Source organism: Pygocentrus nattereri, chromosome 18 (genome assembly GCF_015220715.1).
Source record: "Pygocentrus nattereri isolate fPygNat1 chromosome 18, fPygNat1.pri, whole genome shotgun sequence".
Classification (NCBI taxonomy): Eukaryota; Metazoa; Chordata; class Actinopteri; order Characiformes; family Serrasalmidae; genus Pygocentrus; species Pygocentrus nattereri.
In genome coordinates, this window is record NC_051228.1 from 20,034,315 (window position 1) to 20,056,075 (window position 21,761).

General features: G+C 37.9%; 1 protein-coding gene across 3 annotated transcripts in view; it reads right to left on the reverse strand.

Moving 5' to 3' along the window:
• kcnn2 (potassium calcium-activated channel subfamily N member 2) overlaps positions 1 to 21,761 on the reverse strand; it is a 74,148-nt gene that overhangs the window by 5,017 nt on the left and 47,370 nt on the right. The window contains exons 7-9 of one of the 3 annotated variants that reach the window (XM_037547671.1): positions 14,268 to 14,276; positions 8,041 to 8,110; positions 5,502 to 5,873 (exon numbers count right to left, since the gene is read on the reverse strand). The exons of 1 other annotated variant lie outside the window; for it this stretch is intronic. In XM_037547671.1, the coding sequence (XP_037403568.1) occupies positions 5,829 to 5,873; positions 8,041 to 8,110; positions 14,268 to 14,276 (124 nt within the window). In that variant the 3' untranslated portion in view covers positions 5,502 to 5,828. Of the gene's footprint in view, positions 1 to 5,501; positions 5,874 to 8,040; positions 8,111 to 14,267; positions 14,277 to 21,761 lie in introns of those variants that run through there. One more of the 3 variants, XM_017711209.2, reaches the window with a different exon arrangement.

A 21,761-nucleotide genomic window follows, 5' to 3' on the forward strand; every position in this document is an offset into this window, starting at 1 on the left:
GACTTGATGGATTTAAATTATTGATCTCTAAGTCTTCAAGTGTGCTGTGCTGGGCGTGACGTAGCCATCATGAAGACAAAAGCACTTTGGTTTTGTTTATTAAAAAATGAAACAATTACAGATTAATCAATCAACTTACATCATCTGTCTACAGACTGGGGATTTACTGTTGGTTGAAACTGAGGAAATATTGGAACAATGCAGGATATCCAGGAAAAACGCTTACCCTTGGTTTTGTATAACTGCTGTCCCTGGAGCACAGCTGAACTACACAAATGCTAAACAAAGGGACGTTGAGAGCACTTCTGTCTCTGTGTTGAGCCTAAAGCTGTAAATAATGCAGGCTGTGAGCTGTTGTGAGCAGCACTGCCAGTTGGGCTGGGATGAGGTGTTGTTTTGTAAGCTGATTTTCTGCAGTAGAGTTTTCATCAGCTCTGAAGTCTCTGAGAGAAACGCTCCAGTGACTCTGTGTGTGTGTGTGTGTAGTTCCAGCTCAGAGCATCAGCGGGATACCCACAGACTCTGCAGTGGGCTCTGTTCAGTCGTTTTTGTTCCAGCCAATCAAATAATCACAAAAACGTGACCAAAAACAGATTTATAGCCTTTCTCTTAGGGGATGTACTTTGTTATAAGGCAAAGATAGGCAACCACCTTAGGTCCCTAGAATAAAAATACTAATCAGCAGTGGGGAACCCTCAGGGTCACATATAAATGAATATGTTTTTTTACACCTCATGTTATTTTTCATGTACTTTAAAAAAAAAAATCATGTAATGTGATCATGCATTTGTTCACATGTGTTTACCTGTGAACACACAGCTTTTAGACATTTCACATGAAATATATGACTTTTCTGTAAGGGTTTGTTTGCTCACTTTAACTTGTCGGAAAAAAATAAAACATAAAATATAAAATGTGCCATAACTTTTGCCACGTTTTATCTTTCATTAATTTTTTTCAAAGAGAACCTATTAACTTCTTTTCAAAATCCCTCAGTTGCTAGGAATGGAGAACAGTGATGTAGACTCTATAAAACATTCAAATGTCTTTTGCAAGCTTTACATGTCCATGTTTAGTTTAGAATGGGCAAAAAGAATGTTAATGTGCACCAACATTAGCTTAGTGCTAACTTACTATAAGAAATCTCATAAAGGCGCTAGCGGAAATCATAGCAGCATCATCGCAGAGTCCTTATTTTTGACATTCATGACCCAAACTGCTGTCACAGTGGCTCTCCACTGGTGCAGTGAAAATAAAGATTCCCGATTGAATCCAAACAAAATCTGGATACACTTGGCTGAAAACTGAAAGAAAACATTCTTTTATATATAATTAGGTATTTTATTAATTGTTTTGAAAGGGCATAATAAAACTGATGGTGCTTCAAAGGTGATAATCAACACGCTGAGAAAGAGAACTGAGAGACCTGCAAGACTATTTTAGTTTTGATTTAAAATAGCTTTCTAAATAATATTAAATATAAAAAATTGTAAAATTGTGAAACTATAATTCATGTTTTCCCAAGGACAGGTATAAAAGTGGACTGAAAACACTTTTAAATATGTTTTAACAGTTTTTAATATGTAAAGCATATGTTAAGGATGTCTAACAGTCTGACGTTTCTCCAGCAGGGGGCGCTCATAGCCTGAGACTCACTTTAAATGTTCATCATTTAAAGAAACACCCATGAACTCACACCAACAGGATTTACCGAAAGCGCACGTTTGCAGTAACAACTTTCAAAACCAGAGGTGAAAAGTTTACCACTGAATATACTGACTTATATACCGACTCAGTGTTATTTATGTGATTTCAGATGCACGTTTCAGCTTCTGGGTTAACTTTTTTCACCAGCACAGTGTTGAATAGCATTTTTATTATTATTCTTTTTTATTAACAGATTATTTGCTAAGTGTAAGATTTCAACACTTCACTGAAAACCTATTATATGTTTAGCTTTTTTCAGCCGATGTTTTCTGCCTTGTTTCTAGTGGTGGACGAAGTACACAAACCATGTACTTGCGTTAAAGTAGAAATACCCAAGCTAAAATATTACTCCAGTAAAAGTAGAAGTTCCTCCTTTTAGACCTCCACTTGAATAAAAGTACAAAAGAATTTGCTTTCAAATGTATCGAAAGTAAAAGTACAAAAAGAGTAATTATGGCTCTGATGTCCTGTTATCATTTTTATAACAAGACTCGCTTCATGAACTCATTTTAGGTGAAAATCCTCTAGCGTCTCTCTTGGTAAACCAGTCTTTTAATGGAACGTCATTAATTAGTAACGCTGACGTCTATTAAATGATCATAAGCACAAAACACAGAAGCTAAACAATTTCCATTAGGTAGAGTGGCTCTGAAATAACTTTTTGCAAACAAGCAAAGTTTAAGTTTAAGATTTATTTGTAACTTAGTTAGAAGTTTAAGTTTAATAAAAACTTGCTTTAAACACAGGTTCACAAATAAGTTTCCTTTACTATATTGCATCTGTAGGTCTCTGTTCATAAACATAAACTAGCCAAAAAAATGTATTGTTAAATGAAATAGTGTTTGTCTACACTCAGAAAAAACTCACGACTGCATATGTGTACATATTTCTATATTGTGATCTATTTATGCAAAGTTAGGTTAGTTCATCATTTATGTTGAACAGACCAAAATTTTACGCTGCTGCACCGACGTTGACCTGTTGTGCTTGCACTGGGTCGGTATGTCCAACAGGTCAAAACAAGCTCAAAACAAAGTGCGCACTTTGCCCTAATTGGTGAGTTTACTTAACGCTTCTTTCATTTTGACATGTTGCATTTTTTATGCACACACCAGCCAAAAGGAACGACAGATTTCTCAAAATGTAATGGAGGGAAAAGTAAGATATTTGACTTTGAAATGTAGTGGAGTGAAAGTAAAAAGTCACCCAAAATGGAAAAACTTCAGTGAAGTACAGATACACGAAACAACTACTTAAGTACAGTAACTAATTACATTTACTTAGTTACTGTCCACCACTGCTTGTTTCTATTTTGGATGAAGTTCTCAGGCATCCCAGATATATACTCAAAGTAAATAACCTATGCTAAAACATGCAACATCCCAAAAAGACTTTTATTTGCAATTATTTTTAGTGCTGTGCATTAAGAAAGACCAGGTAAATTCAAGGCCTAGTTCCTGTTTTGGCCTAAGGCCCACTGCCCCTGCATCCCGGGGTGAAGACCCCTTACATGGCCAGGGCCTAAAGTTTGATTACACACTTCTTTAACCTAAGAACAGCTTAGCCAGTTTGCAGTCCTTTTAGTTACTGAATAATATGGATTTCAAAGGGTTAAGGCAGCATTCTGGAGCTGCAGGTCAGGCAGTACTATTGCTGCTTCCTTTCACACATTTGATGTGTTACTGTAACCAAAGTAAAGCCTGTGGCATCACAACCGCTAGTGTGCACACTATAATAAGCAGCAAACTTTCCCTTAAAGTTTAGGCGCCAGCGTCTGAAACACTAGGGGGCTTGTGTGAGGAGGCTAAATCTGCCCCTTCCTTTCTCCATCATGATACCACAAACTGAGGGATATCCACTCCATTCCAGAGTAAATGTATACTGGATCCAGGCGTCACTGCAGGACTCACAGTGTGAATCCAACAATATTCGCCGTGTCCCAGTTCTGAAAAACAGTGTTAGTTACAGGCATCACTTTGAGGTATTTCATTTAGTTGCATCATGGCTGTAAACTGTTGTGTGAAAAATGGGTCTGAAATACCAAAACATTTCCCCCGAGAGACTGACTGTGATAGAATACCGGCTCATCCAAAACATGAGCCTGAGATTTACCCTAACTGACCCTGTGAATCTTATGCTAAACACATTTATCTACATTCTGAACTGATTTTAAGATTGTAAGTTGTTAAAGCTCTTATCGGGTTATATTTCAGAATGCCTGACAGACTGTGTTCCTGATCTGGTCTTAAAATCTGCTTTATTAAATGTTCTCAGCATGTAGCAGAAAATATTCAAGCAGTCTTCTGGTACTACGCACCAAAGATTTGGAATTCTTACAGGGGACAGTTCCACCGATTTTTCATTTTTCCTTAGTAGTATTTGTCTGGGGCCAGTTGCACCAGCTGTACCAATATAGTTCAAATATAGTCTAGTTATAATGTCAGTGTTTACTAATTTCAGGTTTACACATTGCTGATTCCACACAAACTAGTTCATGTTGAGTTTAGTATTTACTAAATGTTTACACCTCCACTTGGGCTGGTATAAGTGTTGGGGAAACCAAAGAAAACCACATAAGGAGCACAAAGAAGACCAAAACATGCCTAGTTTTCTGAGGAATAAGCTTAAAATGTTACATGCTATATGCTATTTTACTTAAGTTTACTTTAATCAAAACCCTGGTTTTACTCACATGAAACCAACTATCATTGCAGCAGCTGAAATGTGTAAACTGATGCTGCAGTTGTGTCAGTAAGCCAGAAATCATCATATGTTTGTTTGTTATGAGGAAATATTAAAGAAAAAACAGATAATGGTAACAGCTGTTTAGTCTTTAGTATATAATTTAGTAAAAGGAGGGTTTGAAACTAACTATTGTCATATAAGGACTTAGTAAAGACTTTACGCGCAAATGTAAGTATGACCTAAGCAAAACCAGTGCAACCCAGTCCAGGCTTCTTAATTTACTAGTTTTAAAAGACAATTTAGGATTTTTAGTTATTTTTTTTTAAATATTGTTTCGTTTGTATTTATTTACAGTCTTATTTTGTTTTACTGTTTTAACTTTCATTTTTATTCCATTTTGTTTCTGACTCTGAGGTTAGCCCTTTACATGGTATAGCTTATTATACATTTCTATAACCTAAGAGTAGCTGAAGTCCTGCCTTGAAGTAGTTACTGAATAATGAGACTTAGTATGTAACAAACCTGAGATTTTACATTTCCTCACTGAAAGTTATTACATAAAATGTTTATGAATCACTACAATCCCCCCTTTTTACGTAAACCACTCTGAATGACTCTGCTTACATCTCAACCACTAAATTATGCAGAAATTTTTAAAAATCAGTGGATGACAAACATTACACTGATGAAGATGTCAATAGAAGGTTATTCGCTTAATCCTTCACCAAGTTTTGCGAGTTCTCTTTGATCAGTTTCAATACGCTTGCAATCACCAGAATTATTCGCTCAGGGAGGGGGTCTGAGGCACAATCCACTCTACTATTCAACACGTTGCGTGTAATTACACATTTCCAGCAGAGAGGTCCCCAAATCCCCAAAGCTTACATGGTGCAGCTTTAAACAAATATTGTCTGCTGTGCACTGTCTTGCTGTTTTCTTTATTTATACTGTAAAGCACTTTGAACAGCACTTTAAGTATGAAAGGTGCTACATAAATATTTAATATAATTAAAGATCATAAATAGATGATGATGATGATTAATATTATTATTCATTATTATTCATTATAAGCTTTTTTAGTGCAAGGACACAAGAAAAGTAAAGCACACCTGAAGAGGAGAATAGCACAGCTCTTGTACATCAGCAAGGCTGTGTTTGAGTGAAGGAGGCATAAGTTGCGCAGCTGCCTGAGTTATTTTAGGCTTCATTATACTTGGCTCTGCTTGTGAAAGCATCTGCTGTTAGGATTAATACTATATCAGCCTCTGATGGAGAGAGGCAATTACAGCAGCGACAAAAGAGGGCGCAAACGAGTCTGAGTCACGACTCGGCACGTTGTTCCTCAATGTCACCCTCTAACATTTCTCCATTAAGAGGAACAGAGGGGACGGTGCGGTGACATTAGCTAATGCTAATGGCTCTCACGACACAGCCAACTATGACACGACCACCGGGGTCAGCCGAATGTCAGAGCACAGTATCTGTGAAAGAGAGGGAAAAAGGAGATAGCGTAAGGGAGAGGGGTGTGAAGGGGGAGGGGTTTGAGCTGATTCATCAGATCCTGCAGTATCTCCCTTCCCAGGTTGCTGTGTTTTTTGTGCAGAGTCAGGCAGGCAGCGTGCCTGGTATTCCCCACAGTGTGTCATTTCTTGTTAACGCATTGCAAAGTGCTGAGAAAACTGCGAGTGATGAGGTTCAGATGTGCTGAAGGTTTATATTTAAATATTTTTTGTATTTAATTTTTTCCTGGTTCATTTATAGCAGGTGTGTGTGTGTTTATGCAACAAAAACATTCAAAATTAATTTTTATATGACCGTTTTCTCTCTTTATGCCTTAGAATTAAACAGGCTGGTATTGTTGCTGTGCCTTCAAAACTGATATATACAAATGAGCTCTGCTCCTATTGGCTGTCCTATATTGTGGCTCATTCTTTTTTTTTGTTTGTTCCAACTTATCAAACCTCAGAAAAACTGAAATATCTAGATGTATATTATGTAATGAGCAAAGTATCATGATATTGCACAGTACTGTGCAAAATTCAGAGACCTTTGTTTATTTCATTTTCAGTCAAAAACAGCCTTTAAGGACAAGTTATTCATTAGGAAGTATGTCTGAGACAATTAAATATTATATCAGATAATTAGATATAAGCTTACTCTCCTTGCATAAGGAAGGAAACCTAAAGTGAAAAAACAAGAGCTTCCAAAACTAGAGTTCAAAAAATTATTTAAAATTATTTTTAAACATAAAATGGGACTATTAACAACCACCTGTAAAGCCTAGTAGACACTAAAACTGTCCCCATCAGATAAACAGCACTTAAAGCTTCCATCTTTGAGAGACAGGAGAAAATCAAGCAGTGTCAAATCTGAAAACATCCACAGGCTTTTCCGTCCATCCTTCCACTGTGAGAAGACAACTCAGCGCCGTGGGTCTGAAAGGATGTGTAGCTGTCAAGAAGCCTCTCTGAGAAAAGGCGACGGACACATCAAACAAAGAAGCTGAACAATGAACTGACCAACCCAGAGTCCAGACCTCAGCATCACTGAATGTGTTTGATCACTTCAGAAAATGATCAACCAGCTTCTAAGACTAAGGTGTGTCTTCTAAGGTGTTTCTGCAGATTTCTTTGAGAAACTGAAAGTGAGTGTCCAGAATAGAATAGAAACTGTATTATAGTTAATGGCAGTTTTGACTGGAAATTGAATAAATGAAGGATGCTGACTGAGTTTTGCAAAGTTCTGTACATGTCCTCAAGGCTATGATGTCACAACCATGATGAATTCAAGACAGGCAGTTTTTTTTTTTTTTAAAATTTGAAATTTTATTTCATACATACACTGTACTGACTTGGGGTGCTAGGAGCTTTTAATGGTGTCTCCTTTAGGTTTGGGCAATATAACGACATTTTATGTTAAAATTTGCTTTTCTGAGGTCTTTGGGGACATAAGTAATCAAAGAGCACTGAGAAACTGCAGGTTTCATGACACAGAGAGCATAATTATTCATGTTTACTTCATGTTTACCTAGATTTAGTGCAGTATGTGATATGTATAAAGGTCACTGTATATAGTTTTTAAGGAATATGTTTTAAAATGTGGCACTACCAGTTAATCTTGTCTGATACAACTTGTCTGATAACAAACCACAGAAAAACTAAATCTTATGATACATAATGTGGATTAAGAAACTATATTGTGTTATATCCATAGTACATCAAACTCTTTTATTTAATAGGAAAAGGAAAGAAAATTAGTTTTTCCATGAGGATATAAGCCCTTTAAAATCATGTTTTCCACAGACATATTTTAGTGAACAGATTTCCAGACAGACAGTTTGGTGCACAGTTATGCAACAGACAAAACAAAACCAGTGGCAACAAAGAAATAATCAAACAAAGTAAGAACATAGGACATGTGCCAAGGCGAGCAACAGTACAGGACAAGGGAACCTTCACTTAATAACTATTTAAGTCTGTTCATTTGACACCTGTAGACTTACACATCTTTACCTGATTAGAAATCTCAATAAACTATGAAATAAACTCCTATATTCTCTATAACATGCAGCAGTATTACATTCACTCCTATAGACTCCTGTAGCATTAGTGTTGGGGGTTTTAACTGGGGGTTCATGGGCACTCTTACCTTTGCGAGGTCCACTAGAGAGTTTGCTTGGTCATTCAGCTTCCGTTGCTCCATTTTAACACTTCTTAATCTGAACACAAGGCCATTCAGAGCCCAATACAGGCAAGTGGTCAGTTATTTATTAAATAAATCAACAAAAACTTTCAGTCTTATGCTGTCCATTCGCAAGGCATGTACACATTGGAAGGCAGAAGCAGTCCAGGGACATGCACAGGAGATGAAAGAAGATGCAGGGCTTGCAGGAGGGAGTGTGGTGGGCAGAGAGCATGCAAGTGTCCATTACAGAGGGCAGGAATGGACAGTCCACTGCAGTGGATCTCACCCGTATCGTCTAATCTATGAGAGATCGTACTCAGACGCAGTAAAAGTGGCACATACAATGCAAAAGTGCTGTGTGACTGTCTACTCATAATCAAATTACACCATGAATCACAATAACAAGGACATGTGAAGACATTTCAGGTTTGGGTTGGACAGACATGTAGATTTACAGGGTGCAAGAAAATGAAGCATATATCTCTCTTAAGGGACTTTCATTTTAGGGAACGTTCTTTCCAGAATCAGCTCTCACTAGTTTATCTACTTTTTGTATATTTAGTTTAACTTTTATTCACTAATTTTTACTTTATTTGTACTTATGCCTGTTTTATACTAACATTTTTTCACAGCTCAAATGTTTGCGATGTCACAACCGTAATTAATTCTATAGACATTTCTTAAAGGATATTTTTGAAGTTGCTCACTTATTTTCATGGTGCATTATTGGACATTTATTATTAGAATGAAAAAAAGAGCATTATTGATGAGATGTTTTAGTAGTTCAAGAATTACCATTTAAACTCAAGTCTAATTTAACTTTTATTTATAAATTTATGCTTAATTTATGCTTTTATAATGTTTCTTACTTTGCGACTTAAACCCTTTGGATGGTTGTGACATCAAAATGATGACAGATTCTATCCTGTATAAGCAGAATATTCTAAAAAAACAAAAAAAAACAAAAAGAAAACAGATTATTCTGAAACTCTGCTTAAACTATTTCACTTATTATTGTCACAGTGCGTCACTGGAAAAACTAAACTAAAACTAAAAACTAAAAAAAAATGTAAATGGTAATTTTTTGGACGAGTGCAATGCTTTTTTGCATCACATCCATGATAAATTCAATACTGGACTGGCACAATACTCTAAAATAGTATAACAAGCACAAAAACAATTGGACTATTCTAAAACTCTGCTTAAAGCACTTTGAATTTTTTCACTCATGTTCACAGTGAAGACTGGAAAATATGTTGTTGGAATAAAAAACAGTGCATTACTGATAATGAAATGGTTTAGGAATTCCCATTTTAAACCCTAGTCTGTATTTCTGATCCAACATCAGAAACTGTGACTGACCCTTAACTCCTGCTCTGAGGTAGTTTTTCAACCACTATCCTGTGGCTATATTGATCTTTGAACAAAAAAAAAAGCTCCTCCTTTGTGGACATGAAGACAAAAAAGATTAGTTTTTGCTAATCTGAGAGGTTTGATCAACATGACCCCCTAGCCTAGAAAAGAGAATTTATTTCTCTGAATCTATGAATGTGTTACTTCGCTGTAGCTAACAGCAGTTGTAATGTTAAGAGGGGGAAAGATTAGCGTGCTGCGGCAGCTAAACCAACCCTCTTAGCCTGATCCATACCACTGACATTAATTATTCAAATCCTCTATTTAATTAGGTTTCTTCTGAGCTACTTATCTTAACTAAAGCGAGCATGGTCCCCTTTCATCCTCAAGGGCATTCGAAATAGAAAACTGAAGCGCACTTTGAGCTACGAGGCAGCATTTGCCAGGCACTTGGCTGGCTAAGCAGCCTTATGCTAGCTTGGAGGAGTGAAAAAAAGAGAGGAAGAGTGAGAGAGAGATAGACAGAGAGAGAGAGAGAAAGAGAGAGAGTTAGCCAGAGCGGAACAGTCATGCAGTTGTACCACTGGAGGGGGGCTGAATCATGCTTTGCGTGTTTCGTTTCGGAGAAAAGGCGACAGTTTGAGGATTGATTAGGGCAGAGATATTGCACTAAATGTGCTAATTAGCATGTGCGAATTGGATGACACAGATCATAGAGGAGAGAATATGAAGGCCCTCTGGGGAATGGTGGGTAATTGGCCCAGATGTAGCAAGCTTCTCACATTGCTGTACACAAAGCAGGGCTGCAAAGATGAAGACTGCCAGCAGAGGGAGACAAAAAGTACCACACAGCAATGCTAAGGGGAAAAAAAAGAGCTCCAGAATGGAAGACGAGCTTGGAAGCTTCTACCGCAGCGGCAGCCAAGGGGAGCCACAAAAATAAGCATTAGAATAAGAGAAGTTATCTTCACGGCAAATCACTAACATTTGGGGAACGGTTCCTTTAATCCTGCTGAGCAGATGGCATTTCGAAGCTGACGTGTTTTGTCTCTGTTCATTTCACAGCTGGATGGCTGTTACCAGATAGATAAAGTCTCTTACAGACCATTGGGTGTGCGTTCAAGTTACTACATACAAGGTTTATGTCCAGCTTTAATAGGTATTGGAGTTTCAAAACAACACTCCTCCGCTTTGAAGGGGTCATTAATCATGAGATGCTGCAGCAGAAACTCTGATACATATCTATTCATATCCGATCATATCTGTTCAGGGACATAAGCTGGAGATTTTGCTCTGTAGTGTTGGGGTAGTGATGACACTGGGCTGTGTTTAAGGGGGTGTTTAGTCACTTGTTTTATTTTTTCTGCCTGCTAATTTACGGAAGCACTTGAGCGTGTTGATTCCTGCTGTCCGGGGGGAGAAAGAAAGCAGTGCATTCTGGGCCTAAAGCAGAACGGCGTGGGTTGTGGTGCGGGGGGGGGTGGCGTCATGCAGGAACGTCCCTCAGGCTCCTTCTGACCTTCACACACACATACACACCCACAAACACACTGAGCCAACAAACTTCATTCCCACTTGGCCTTCACTGCTCCTGTTGGCCACTTACACAACTCCCACACTATTTGATACGCCACCTGCTGGACCCAAGCTGAACTGAACAAATCCACACCACTTTGGTGTTGGTGAATTGTTGGTGAATTGTTGCTCTTTAGGAAATGACCTAGTTCAAAGTGATAGTTACAAATCAAATTTATGTGGAGCCCTACTGGTGACATCCCTTCTGAATAAAATGTGGAAACCACTTTTTTATATCCATATTTTTGTTGTTCAGTTATAACATATGTGTGGTTTTATTTACAAAAAACATTATGCTTTATAACTCATTTGTACATGACCATCTTCCTCTCTTTATCCCTTAGAATTAAACAGGCTGTTTTTGTTACTGTACCTTTAAGACTTATATAGCTACATGATCTCTTTTCTGATTGGCTATCCTGTATTGTGCCTCATTCAAAAAGCAATCCAAGCTGAAACCCTCCCCATCATTTCAGTATGAGTGGCCAGGGCTAAACATCTGCAGGCTGCATAGGAGCACATATGTAAATGTGTTGGTCAGTGAATTCAATGCATTTTTGCAGTATGCATTACTTTGCCCACAATTTACTAAGGTGTGGAAACAAGATAATTAAGTTGTGATGGTGAATTCGTTCTCATGCCTTAGTAAGTTGTGGCCACCTGTTAATTTTATTAAGAAAGATGTCACCAGCGGTACTCCATAAATTTACTACGGTTACATATAAAACCTTACCCCAATATAGTTTTAGCAGCCAAGACATGTTTAGTGTCTGAAGTTTGCTTCTTACTTTTACAAGGCTAATGCCACTAACAAGCAATGGAAGCTTATAATCTACTGCTTTAGTTCTGTGCTGGAGTTGTACTAAAACACCTAACAGCATTATGCAACTGGATGTCTAAATCATCAAACACTCGGTTCGAACTGTATGACACATTGTTATCTAAATACATGGACAAAGTTATTTACCATCGCTAAAAATAGCAGTAGTGGTCACCTTGAAGCTTAAATCTTGTCTGTACTTTTGTCCATTTTACAGCTAAGTGTGTTAAACCAGTGTCACATAAGCAAGTTTATTTGATATTACTTAACACATGGTTTGAGGCAATTATGTGATGATTTAGCTAACTGTTAGCTACCCCTGCAAGAAAAAAAACACAGTAGACCAGCACAGTTGGTCACTAGTTATATTTTGGATTCTGCTATGCTGGGCAACCAGCTAAACCAGCTTAGATCAGCATATTAGCCTGATAACTGCAGTACGCAAACTTCAGATGCCAAAGGTGTCTTGGCTGACTGACTATGTTTGGGGTGAGGGGGAAAAACTTGCCCAAACTACTTAGAACATGTTTAATATATACGACCGTGGTATTGTAATTATGTGATTAGCAAAGTTCCTACGGCTGCTAGCTTAGCCACAGACCCTGCACTTATTCACTATGTACACATTTCAGTAGGACTTCTTCCTACCCGCCGCTGAGGAGGAAAAAAATGGAAGGAAAGGCAGAGGCAGATGGATCTCCAGCCACAAATCTGGTTCCACAAGCCCAAAGATGAACCACCATAGTAGTTTAGGGGACAGTAGGGTTGGTGGAAGTAGACAGGCAGTGTGTTATTATGGGGAATGCCACTCTACAGCTGTTTGCTGTAGCTTTAGCAGTCATCCTTTGGTTCATGGAAGCAAAGTCAGGTTCAGTTTAATCAGCGTCTGTCTGATTAAAGGATTCAAATCATCACACTCATGCAGCAATGGCAGGAAAAAAACACCCTCCATCATTAATAATTGAAATTCATTTGGAAAAAGCTGTACAAACGTGTAAGTCTGGGTTGTAATTAGGTGTGATAAGTGGAGTGAAACTGGGAGATCTGCGCAATGCTTGTTTAGACAAAGTGGATGTGTAAGCTTAATGTGGAAATTTTTATGTAAATCGAAAATGGGCTACCACAGAAAAACAGCTCAAAAGTTTGGAATCACTTGTCATAATAATAGCTGTTCACTTGTCATAAGTATAAATAATCTATAGCTACACAGTGATACAGTGTAGAGTGAAACTGTTTTAAACTAGAAACCAAAATGTGAACTGATGGTTTATTCAAAAGATTTTGGGAATGATAAGAAATGCAGTAAATATTAATAAATTGTAATGAACTATTTATAACAACTTCTTGTCACAAAATGACTATGTAGCTATAGCTAGCTTTATCTATAGAGATGTTTGAATATGAGACGTTTTGCATAAGCTCATTCTTGATGGTGTGTAGCATTCTCAAACATCTACAGCTCTGTTCATCATAGAACATTTCCTCATTTTTACAGCTTCCTACAAACTCCTACAAACCTAAAGAATGTTAGCACCATATTACAATTATGTTGTATACGTACCTGCAAGTAAATTGCTTTTACATAGGGATGCATGATGATATTGCTATGATATCAGTGTTGGCAGATATTTGCTTAAAAATAAATATTGGAATCAAATTTACACAATTTTGTTTTCAATTGTTTTCAAATTGAATTAATTTATTTTTGAACAAATATATGATCTTTTTTAAACTTTATTTATTGAACTCCAGAGTGTTAACATGATGCTGGATCACTGCGCCTGAATATTTTCATTTTTCATTTGGAATTTGCAACTTTAATCGAAATAAAATGATATTGTTGCTGACAGAACAAAAATCCCCAACTTTTCTTCATTTTTTGCATAATCTGAAAATGTCAGCTGACTTATACATCGTGTGAAAAGTTTGTGATGAAAGGTATGAGAGAAATGGTCCAAAATTATTCAGAATAAAATCTTTTTACATGAACTTTTACTAAAAATTCAGATAGTTTTTTTCCTTTTCCTGTAAAGTTGCCATTTTGGCAACAATACAAGTCCTGCCAGTGATGATATATTTCTCTGTAATGCTAATCCAGGTAGATGCAGGTACATTTCCATTCACATTTACGCATTGGATACCTAAAAATATCAGACATCAGCATCTGCCCCCAGTTCCCATACTGGCACATCCCTAGTTTTACATATTGAGCTGTGATATGAACCGTGATTCCAAGCTTTAAAACGGTAGGATATGTATCATAAACTGCCTCTAACATTAGCGCTATGTAAAGGATATAGTGAAGAAAAACAGTATGAATTTCACTTATCAAATGAGGGAGTTGAATTGTGGTGTGGATTAAGATTGTTGGGTAGAAAGACAAGCTTTCAGTCGCATGCACACAGCAGAGTGTGTATCTGTAGGCAGGGGCGGAGGGACTTACTTCCGAGCTCTATTGGATTGTGTCGACACAAACAGGAAAGAAAAGAACATAAAAACAGACAAATGAATTATCGCAACATCAGTTCAAATGTGGTATGATTATTAACACGCACACACACACACACACACACACACACACACACACACACACACACACATATACACACACACTTATAAAATTATTCCTTTTTATTTTGTATTAATAACCCGCTAAAATCTATGGACAGCAAATTTCTCTGGCAATAGACACACAGTTCAACTCGGGTTGCCAAATTGGCACTAATCTATCCACTCTAGTGGTTGCCAATACAATTAAAAACCTCCGTCACAGTTACTGCTGGTGGAAGCGCTGCAGCTGCGCTAACAGAGTGCACGCGGGTGTGTATCGGGCCCAAACCTTCACTAATGACTACTCCAAGACACTTCGATGCACAGCAGGTGGTGTACGGACTACTGAACACACACACAGGCTTTAGTTACAGCCCCCCATTCCAACCCCCCAACCCCCCACAGCCCAACAGCATGACTCAAACAGAAGTGGAAGTGCAAGACTGAAGACACGCAGGCTTAAAGGACCCATATTGTCCAATTTTCTTGTATTTTACTCTTTTTTCTTGCTTACTTATATTTGAAAGCTGGCTGACACACTCCTTATAACTTAAGTGTGAGTGGGCGGAGCTAAACAGTGGTAGGCTGAATAGGGGGATGTATTTAAATGTGCTGTTTTTTTGTGACATCACAAAAGTTAATTCAAAAGGGGTTGTTTTTGCAGCTTAGTTTGATTTATGGTCCTGAGGGTGAATTGACTGGTTTAAAACTTTAAAACTTTGATGAACAGCTGGTATGTTTAAGAACTGACAACCTGGCAGAAACAGTCTGAAAACAGCTGAAATAAAATCCTTATTCATCCTTTTCTCTCTCACTCATTCTCTCTCTTTCTCTGTTCTCTAGCTTCTCTCTCTTGCTTTTTTCTTTCTTTTATCCTTTCTCTTTCACTAGTTCTCCTTCTCCACTGCTTTCTTTCTCCTCTCCCTTTTTTCTCTCGTTCTCTCTTTCAATCCCTCCTTTCTCATTTTTTTCCTTTCTCACTTATTCTCTTTTTCACCTCCTCTCTTTCTACCTCCTGTCTCTCCTCTTTTCTCTCGTTTCTTTCTCCTTGTCTTTCTTACTCTTTCCCTCTTGCTTTCTTTCTTACTGTCTCTTCTTTTCTCTCTTCTATTCTTTCTCCCTGTCTTTTTCCCCAGTTTCTTTCTCGCTCTTTACTTGTCTCTCTCACACTCCCGTTCTCATTCTACCTCCTCTCTTTTCTCTTGTTTCTCTTCTTCTCTCACTCACTTTCTTTCTCTTTCTATTTTTCTTTCTTCCTCTGCTTTCTTTCTCACTTTTTTCTTACTGGCTCTTCTTTTCTGTCATTTGTCTCTCTCTTACTCATTCTCTCTCTTCTATTCTTTCTCCTTTGCTTTCTTTCTGCCTCCTTTCTCTTCTAACATTTTCCTTCTTTCTTTTTCCTACCTTTCTCTTTCTCTCTGCTCATCTCTTCCTTTCGCTCTCACTCTTTTGTCTCTCATTCTTTCTCTTCTACCCTTTTTCTTCTCCCTCTTTTTATCCTTGATCCTCTCTCCTTTTGTCTCTCACTCATTCCTTCTCTCCTTTTCTCTGTCTCTCCCTCTCTCTACTCCCGCCCATAAAAACCTCCCTTGTCTTCAGATGGACGAAGGAGGTAACCTTCATCCCTTCATCTTCATCGTCCTCACAGCCTGTCATCAGCTCCTGCTCTTTTCTCTTATTAAACTCCAGCTGATCTGCTCTCTCTCTGAGGAATCACTCAGATCCAGCAGCCGGATTAATTAGGAAAAAGAAATTACGGAGGGGCAAACATACCTTCACTCAGCGAGCGGCTGGTGATACAAGCTTATCTGTTTCATAACTGATCTTCACACCATGGCTGTTTTTATTCAGGCGTCAAGTGTTTTATATAGATCGACGCATCACCCTGTGCTACAACTGCTTTTCTTTCCTTCACTACTGAACATCCGGGAGTGAAGTAGGTCTATATTAATGCTTAATGGAAATAGATATAGAAGCTAAATATTGATGTCTGCACATTTAAGGGGAAAACTTCTCTGTGTGATTAAATGGATAAGATCAGTCATTCAGAGTGGTTTGGTGTGAAATGCTCAGAGTGTTTTGGTGTGAAAGTAGAGAAACTTACTGAGTCATAATTGTTTACAGTGGTGGTGATAGGAACCAAATGTCCACCTCTAAAACTCCCTCACAAAAAGTTATTACATTAAATGGTTATGAATACACTGATGCCTGAGACACTGAGTGCCTTTGCATGCACTTAATAATCTGTTCATAATTGGGTTTCTGCAGTTATTTGATTCTTCAAATGGTCAAGTAAACAGCATACTCTGATTTCTTAGATCAGAGTAAGGTTTAGAAATCTGATTAAGAAATCTGATAAAGGGAGCTGGATTTTAGCTCAGTAATCAGATTTCTCAGTGCATGTAAACTCTTACTCAGATTTCTTTCGGCTTTCTCAGTCTGCACGTGTGCAAGAACTGACTGCTGAGCAGAAAAAGGCAAGCAGCGTTTAATGCAGCACCCCTAAAATGGCAACAAAACACTTTTGGAACATTGCTTAAACCAAATACATGCTTCATGAAATGAAGGACGTAAATAATCTTCATCCTCTAGATGACGTATGTTCATATTTTCAGGTAAAGTGGTGCAATATTTAAAAAAATGTTGCATCATGAAATTTGAATTTTACTTTTAGTTTACCTCATGTATTCTTCTGTATGTTTATTGGTTGATTTCAAAGCAGAAATCTGGTTACTGCCCGACTCATATAAACCCAGAGTTTCCCATAACCTGATTACTCAAGTGTATGCACTGATCAGATTACTGAAAATCACCCCAAACCTTTCTACGGTAATCGGATTATTAGGTGTATGTAAACACACTCATTGTTTTGAGAAAATTTTGGACATATTATATTATGGACATAATATTGTCAATAGACAAATAATCCCAAAAACCATCTTTTTTATCAGATTTATCAGTGTTTTACGATCATCAACATTACATATGAAAGCTTAGAAGACATTTGTAGGTTCACTGGTGGTTTTGGATAGTAAATAAAATGGGTATATTTGAGTTGTAGACATAGTCACCAGGTTCTTATTATCACCACTATGCTACAAAGCTACAATGAACTATTTCACACCAAACCAGTCTGTTTAAATCTCAACCATCAAATTATGCAGTTGCTGAAGATGCTGAGCGCACATTCAGACCAGCAATTCAACCAATACAAAAGCTTACTTTAGATGTGAGAAGCATTTGTTTTATCAGACTAACAGCATGTTTGAAGTCTTTTTTTTTTCAAATTAAAAATTTATTTTTTTGTAAGATTCATTTAATCATAGCAAGAACAGTAAACATTTTACCTTGTTAGTTCACGTTCCTGGTCATTTTAAGCATGATTCATCATATCATTTAAAAGACAAAATTCCTGTATTCCTGTAATTGTCCATGAAAATATAAGGACTTTAGGCTCACTTCTAAAATGTGTTCTGGTTTTTGATGATGTCACCATGCACCAGCAGGCAGGGGAAAATACAATCTACCAGTAATATCATGTTTCACCTCCCCCCTCCCACCACCGTCACCAACGTTACAATATAGAAGGAGAAAGAGCTGTGATTTCCCTTTCATGCTGATTTTAACCATTATTTAATCTATGTACTATGTAAGATTTTGTTGTAAAACTGAAAGAAGTGACATTTTTACATTTGCACTCTAAAATATGGTGAACATGCACTGCTGCGAGTCACCCTGCAAAGCTTGAAATAGTAATTTAAAAATCAGAGACGTTGGGTTGGGGGATTTTTTCACACCACGTCATACATCATTATGTATTATCGTCACATACACAGACTCAAAAAGAAGTTCCGGCTCAATATTTAGGTCTCAGATGATCTTAAAATCAACATTACACTGATGAAGATGTGATAATAACAGTAGATAATTTACTCACATCCTCAAAAGACGCACCCTTCACCAAGTTTTGACTGAGTTGAATTCTCTTTCAATCATCAGATTCATCTGCTTGGGGAAGGGTACCAAAGCACAACCCACGCTACAAAATATTCTTCAGCATGTTGTGTACAAATAGACATTTCCACAGGTTTCCAAAACTTACATAGTGCAGCTTTACATCCAACCAAATATTAGGGATGGAAATCTTCAGGTACCTCATAATTTGATTCAATTTAGATTCCGAGTGCCAGGACAATTTGTGACAGCAAACAGGCATATATTTTGGTCCAATCCCATTTCTTATTTTTGCCCTTTGTTTTGAGAAAAAAAACTCACATTTGTAGGGTTCCTTGGTCCCTTGTTCAGATATCATTTTTCTTTTTTTCTCATAACACTCTGTTTTGAGGGCCATGTAGCCCTAGCAATTCAACTTAGCCCTCTATCTCAACAAAATCAGGACAGTCTATCAATTAGGGGTGGATGAAAAAATCAATTCTTAGATGCAACGCGATGTGGACATGGACGATTCTGAATTGATTCACAAATGTCAAAAATCGATTTTGTAATTTTCATTTCTAACGAAATGTTGAAGGAACACAAAATGTGGAACTTGGAAGAAAAATTTTCCTTAAAAGTAAAAGAGTTTCTTGTAAAATGTCTCTCAACATTCGATTGCTTTACGAGACTGAAGTTGAATGTCATTCGCCAGCTTCTTGTTTGAATTTTCCTATTCCACCTTAAATTCTGCCTGAGGTGCCAGAATGTAAATGCAGCACCATTGAAGGTGGAATGGGACAATCTGAACATTGAACATCGTTGCAGGTTCCAGGAAACCAACTGTGCTGCTTGTAAAAAAAATACATTCGTCTTCAAATGTTCATCTTAAATCTCTCTCTTTGCCTTTTTGTTAGCAACTAGCTTGGTGAGACTGCGTTGCTGTGTGACTTGCAGTCTGCACACCAGGTCTCAGTCGTCAAGAGCCAGGGTTTCCCTCTATGTTGCACACTTTGGAGCTGAGATACAGTCCCGTCTCAAAGATATTTTACTGACCCAGCGAGCTCCTCCACTCTCCAAAGAGACCAAAACCAAAGTTACAAAATCAAATACAAAAGAAAACAGGACAGCTGTAACATGTGCTGCATGGACATCTATTGCTAACGGATCTTACTTCATCGTAACTGTGCATTTAGTCACAGATGGGTGGGAGCAGTTCACTTGCCACATCCCTTTCACTTGTTTCATTAATAAAAGATATTGGAAGTAAATTCATTATGGATCATTACAAATACTTTGTTAAGTACCAAGTCCTCACACAGCTAGAAAAAAGAAATCCTGTATAGAAAAAAGAGACATCAAGATACCTTGATAATAGTTTTATAATAACATCGCAGCCGCTGAATGGTAATTGAATTGTGAGGTGCCCAGAGATTCCCATCCCTATTATCAATAGGCTTTAATGCACAAAACAGAGGACTAAGGATTAATTGGTAGGGGTGAAGGGTGAAATGGGATTGGGCCTTTGTGAGGTCCTCCATTTTTTCTCCTCCAAGCCAGGAGTCATCCTTGTTACGCTGAACTGTGTGAATTCAGCAGTAAAAGGATGCGGCGTGCTGGCAGTGAAGAGAAAACACTGAAGCCTTCACACACACAGCCCAAACTCCATGATGAGTCTAAGGGTTTGAAACAGTGCCAGCTTTCTTAAAGAAAATGTTCAGTCAGAGCCACTGTAATGATTACAGAACTCACTGGAGGAGTTTTTGCACTGGTGTTCTGATCTACTGATCAGGTATAACATTGAAACCACCTCCTTGCTTCTACAATTACAGACCATAATCCATCTGGTTCTCTACATTCTCTTTGTTAGCCCCCTTTTACCCTGTTCTTCAGTGGTCAGGAGCCCCCCCCAGCACCACTACAGAGCAGGTATTATTTGGATGGTGGGTCATTCTCAGCACTGCAGTGACACTGACGTGGTGGTGGCGAGCTAGTGTGTGTTGCACTGGTATAAGTGGATCAGACACAGCAATGCTGCTGGAGATTTTAAACACTGTGTCCACTTACTGTCCACTCCATTGTTGGTCCACCTTGTAGATGTAAAATCACAGATGATAGCTCATCTGGAGCCTTCACATTAAGTTCAATGCATTATTAAACACTCTAGGTGCAAAAAGATAATGTAGAAAAAGACAACATTAGAATTTCCACAGCCTTATACATGAGCTGAAGCTGTATAATGTGCGATTCTGAAGGATATAAAGAGTCGCTATGTTGTAGTAAGGCACTCGCTGTCATTTCCCAGCTATGCTCCGCTATATAATTCCATTAAGTGCATTTTTTTAGAAAGTTTGTTGCTTGTTGTTAAAGCTTTTGTACTCTACCACAAGCAAAAGGAGCTATCCCGCTGCCACTGTGATGCATATTTATTTAGACTGTAACCATGACAAAAGCGATCTGACTGGTTAGTCAGAATTTTAATGAAGAAAATCGAGCTGGCTCCACTTAAAGCTTCAACGCAGTCCGTCAGTCCCAGACTCAATGAGAAAAATGTTAATGTGCACGTTTTTTGGCTGTAAAACTCAGAGTCCGAGTAAACTTTTCCTTTCCTTTTCCACAAATAGAGCCTCTACAAACAGAAGGATTTAGACTGGGACACTACTAGACTGCCTAAATGAAGGAAATGGAACAAATAAAAATAATTGCTAACATGGCTAACAAAAGGTGAAAGCTAATAACTTCTAATTAGCATCCTGTCATTTCCATAATCATTTCTAATAATGGGCTAGCAGCTGTTAGCATGTAAGTTCAGCATGGAATTCTTCTTTGAAACATGAAGGCCTTTACAGGGAAACCAGAGAAAGCAAATTAACATTATGAAGAGTATCACAGAAATACAGCCATAAGGATAAACATGCTAGCCATATCGACCAGCGCAAACACTAAAGTATATACACTGCTAAAAATATTACCCAGAGGACCGAAATATATTACTTATAAAGAAAAAAAACTGCTTTAGAGCCCTGGCACCTTGCCCATTAATCTTTTACGGTTGCGTGTGAGCTGTGTGATGTATGCATTCTGACTGGACGCTAGCCAGCTCGCTAATGTTTGCGGTACAACCGCTCACCTCACACCATTTTCCTTCAGCCTCAAAGCTACAGAAGGAGCCAGAAAAGTGCGGCTGTGTGCTGGGCAGTAACTCATGCTGACGTATCGAGCTTGATTCTGACTAAGAGTCCTAAATCTGCCCTGAAACAGCAGGATGAGGGGCCATGCTTAGCATAACTTAGCATGTCATTGAATAAATGCGAATATCGACTTTACATAATAAATCAAACTGACTGAAGAACACGAGCACAAGGCGTGTAATAAAAATGGGTTGAAACAATGAATGCTAAAGCTAAGTGATCGTCGGCAATTTATGATCCCCGAATCTACCATTTTGACGTAT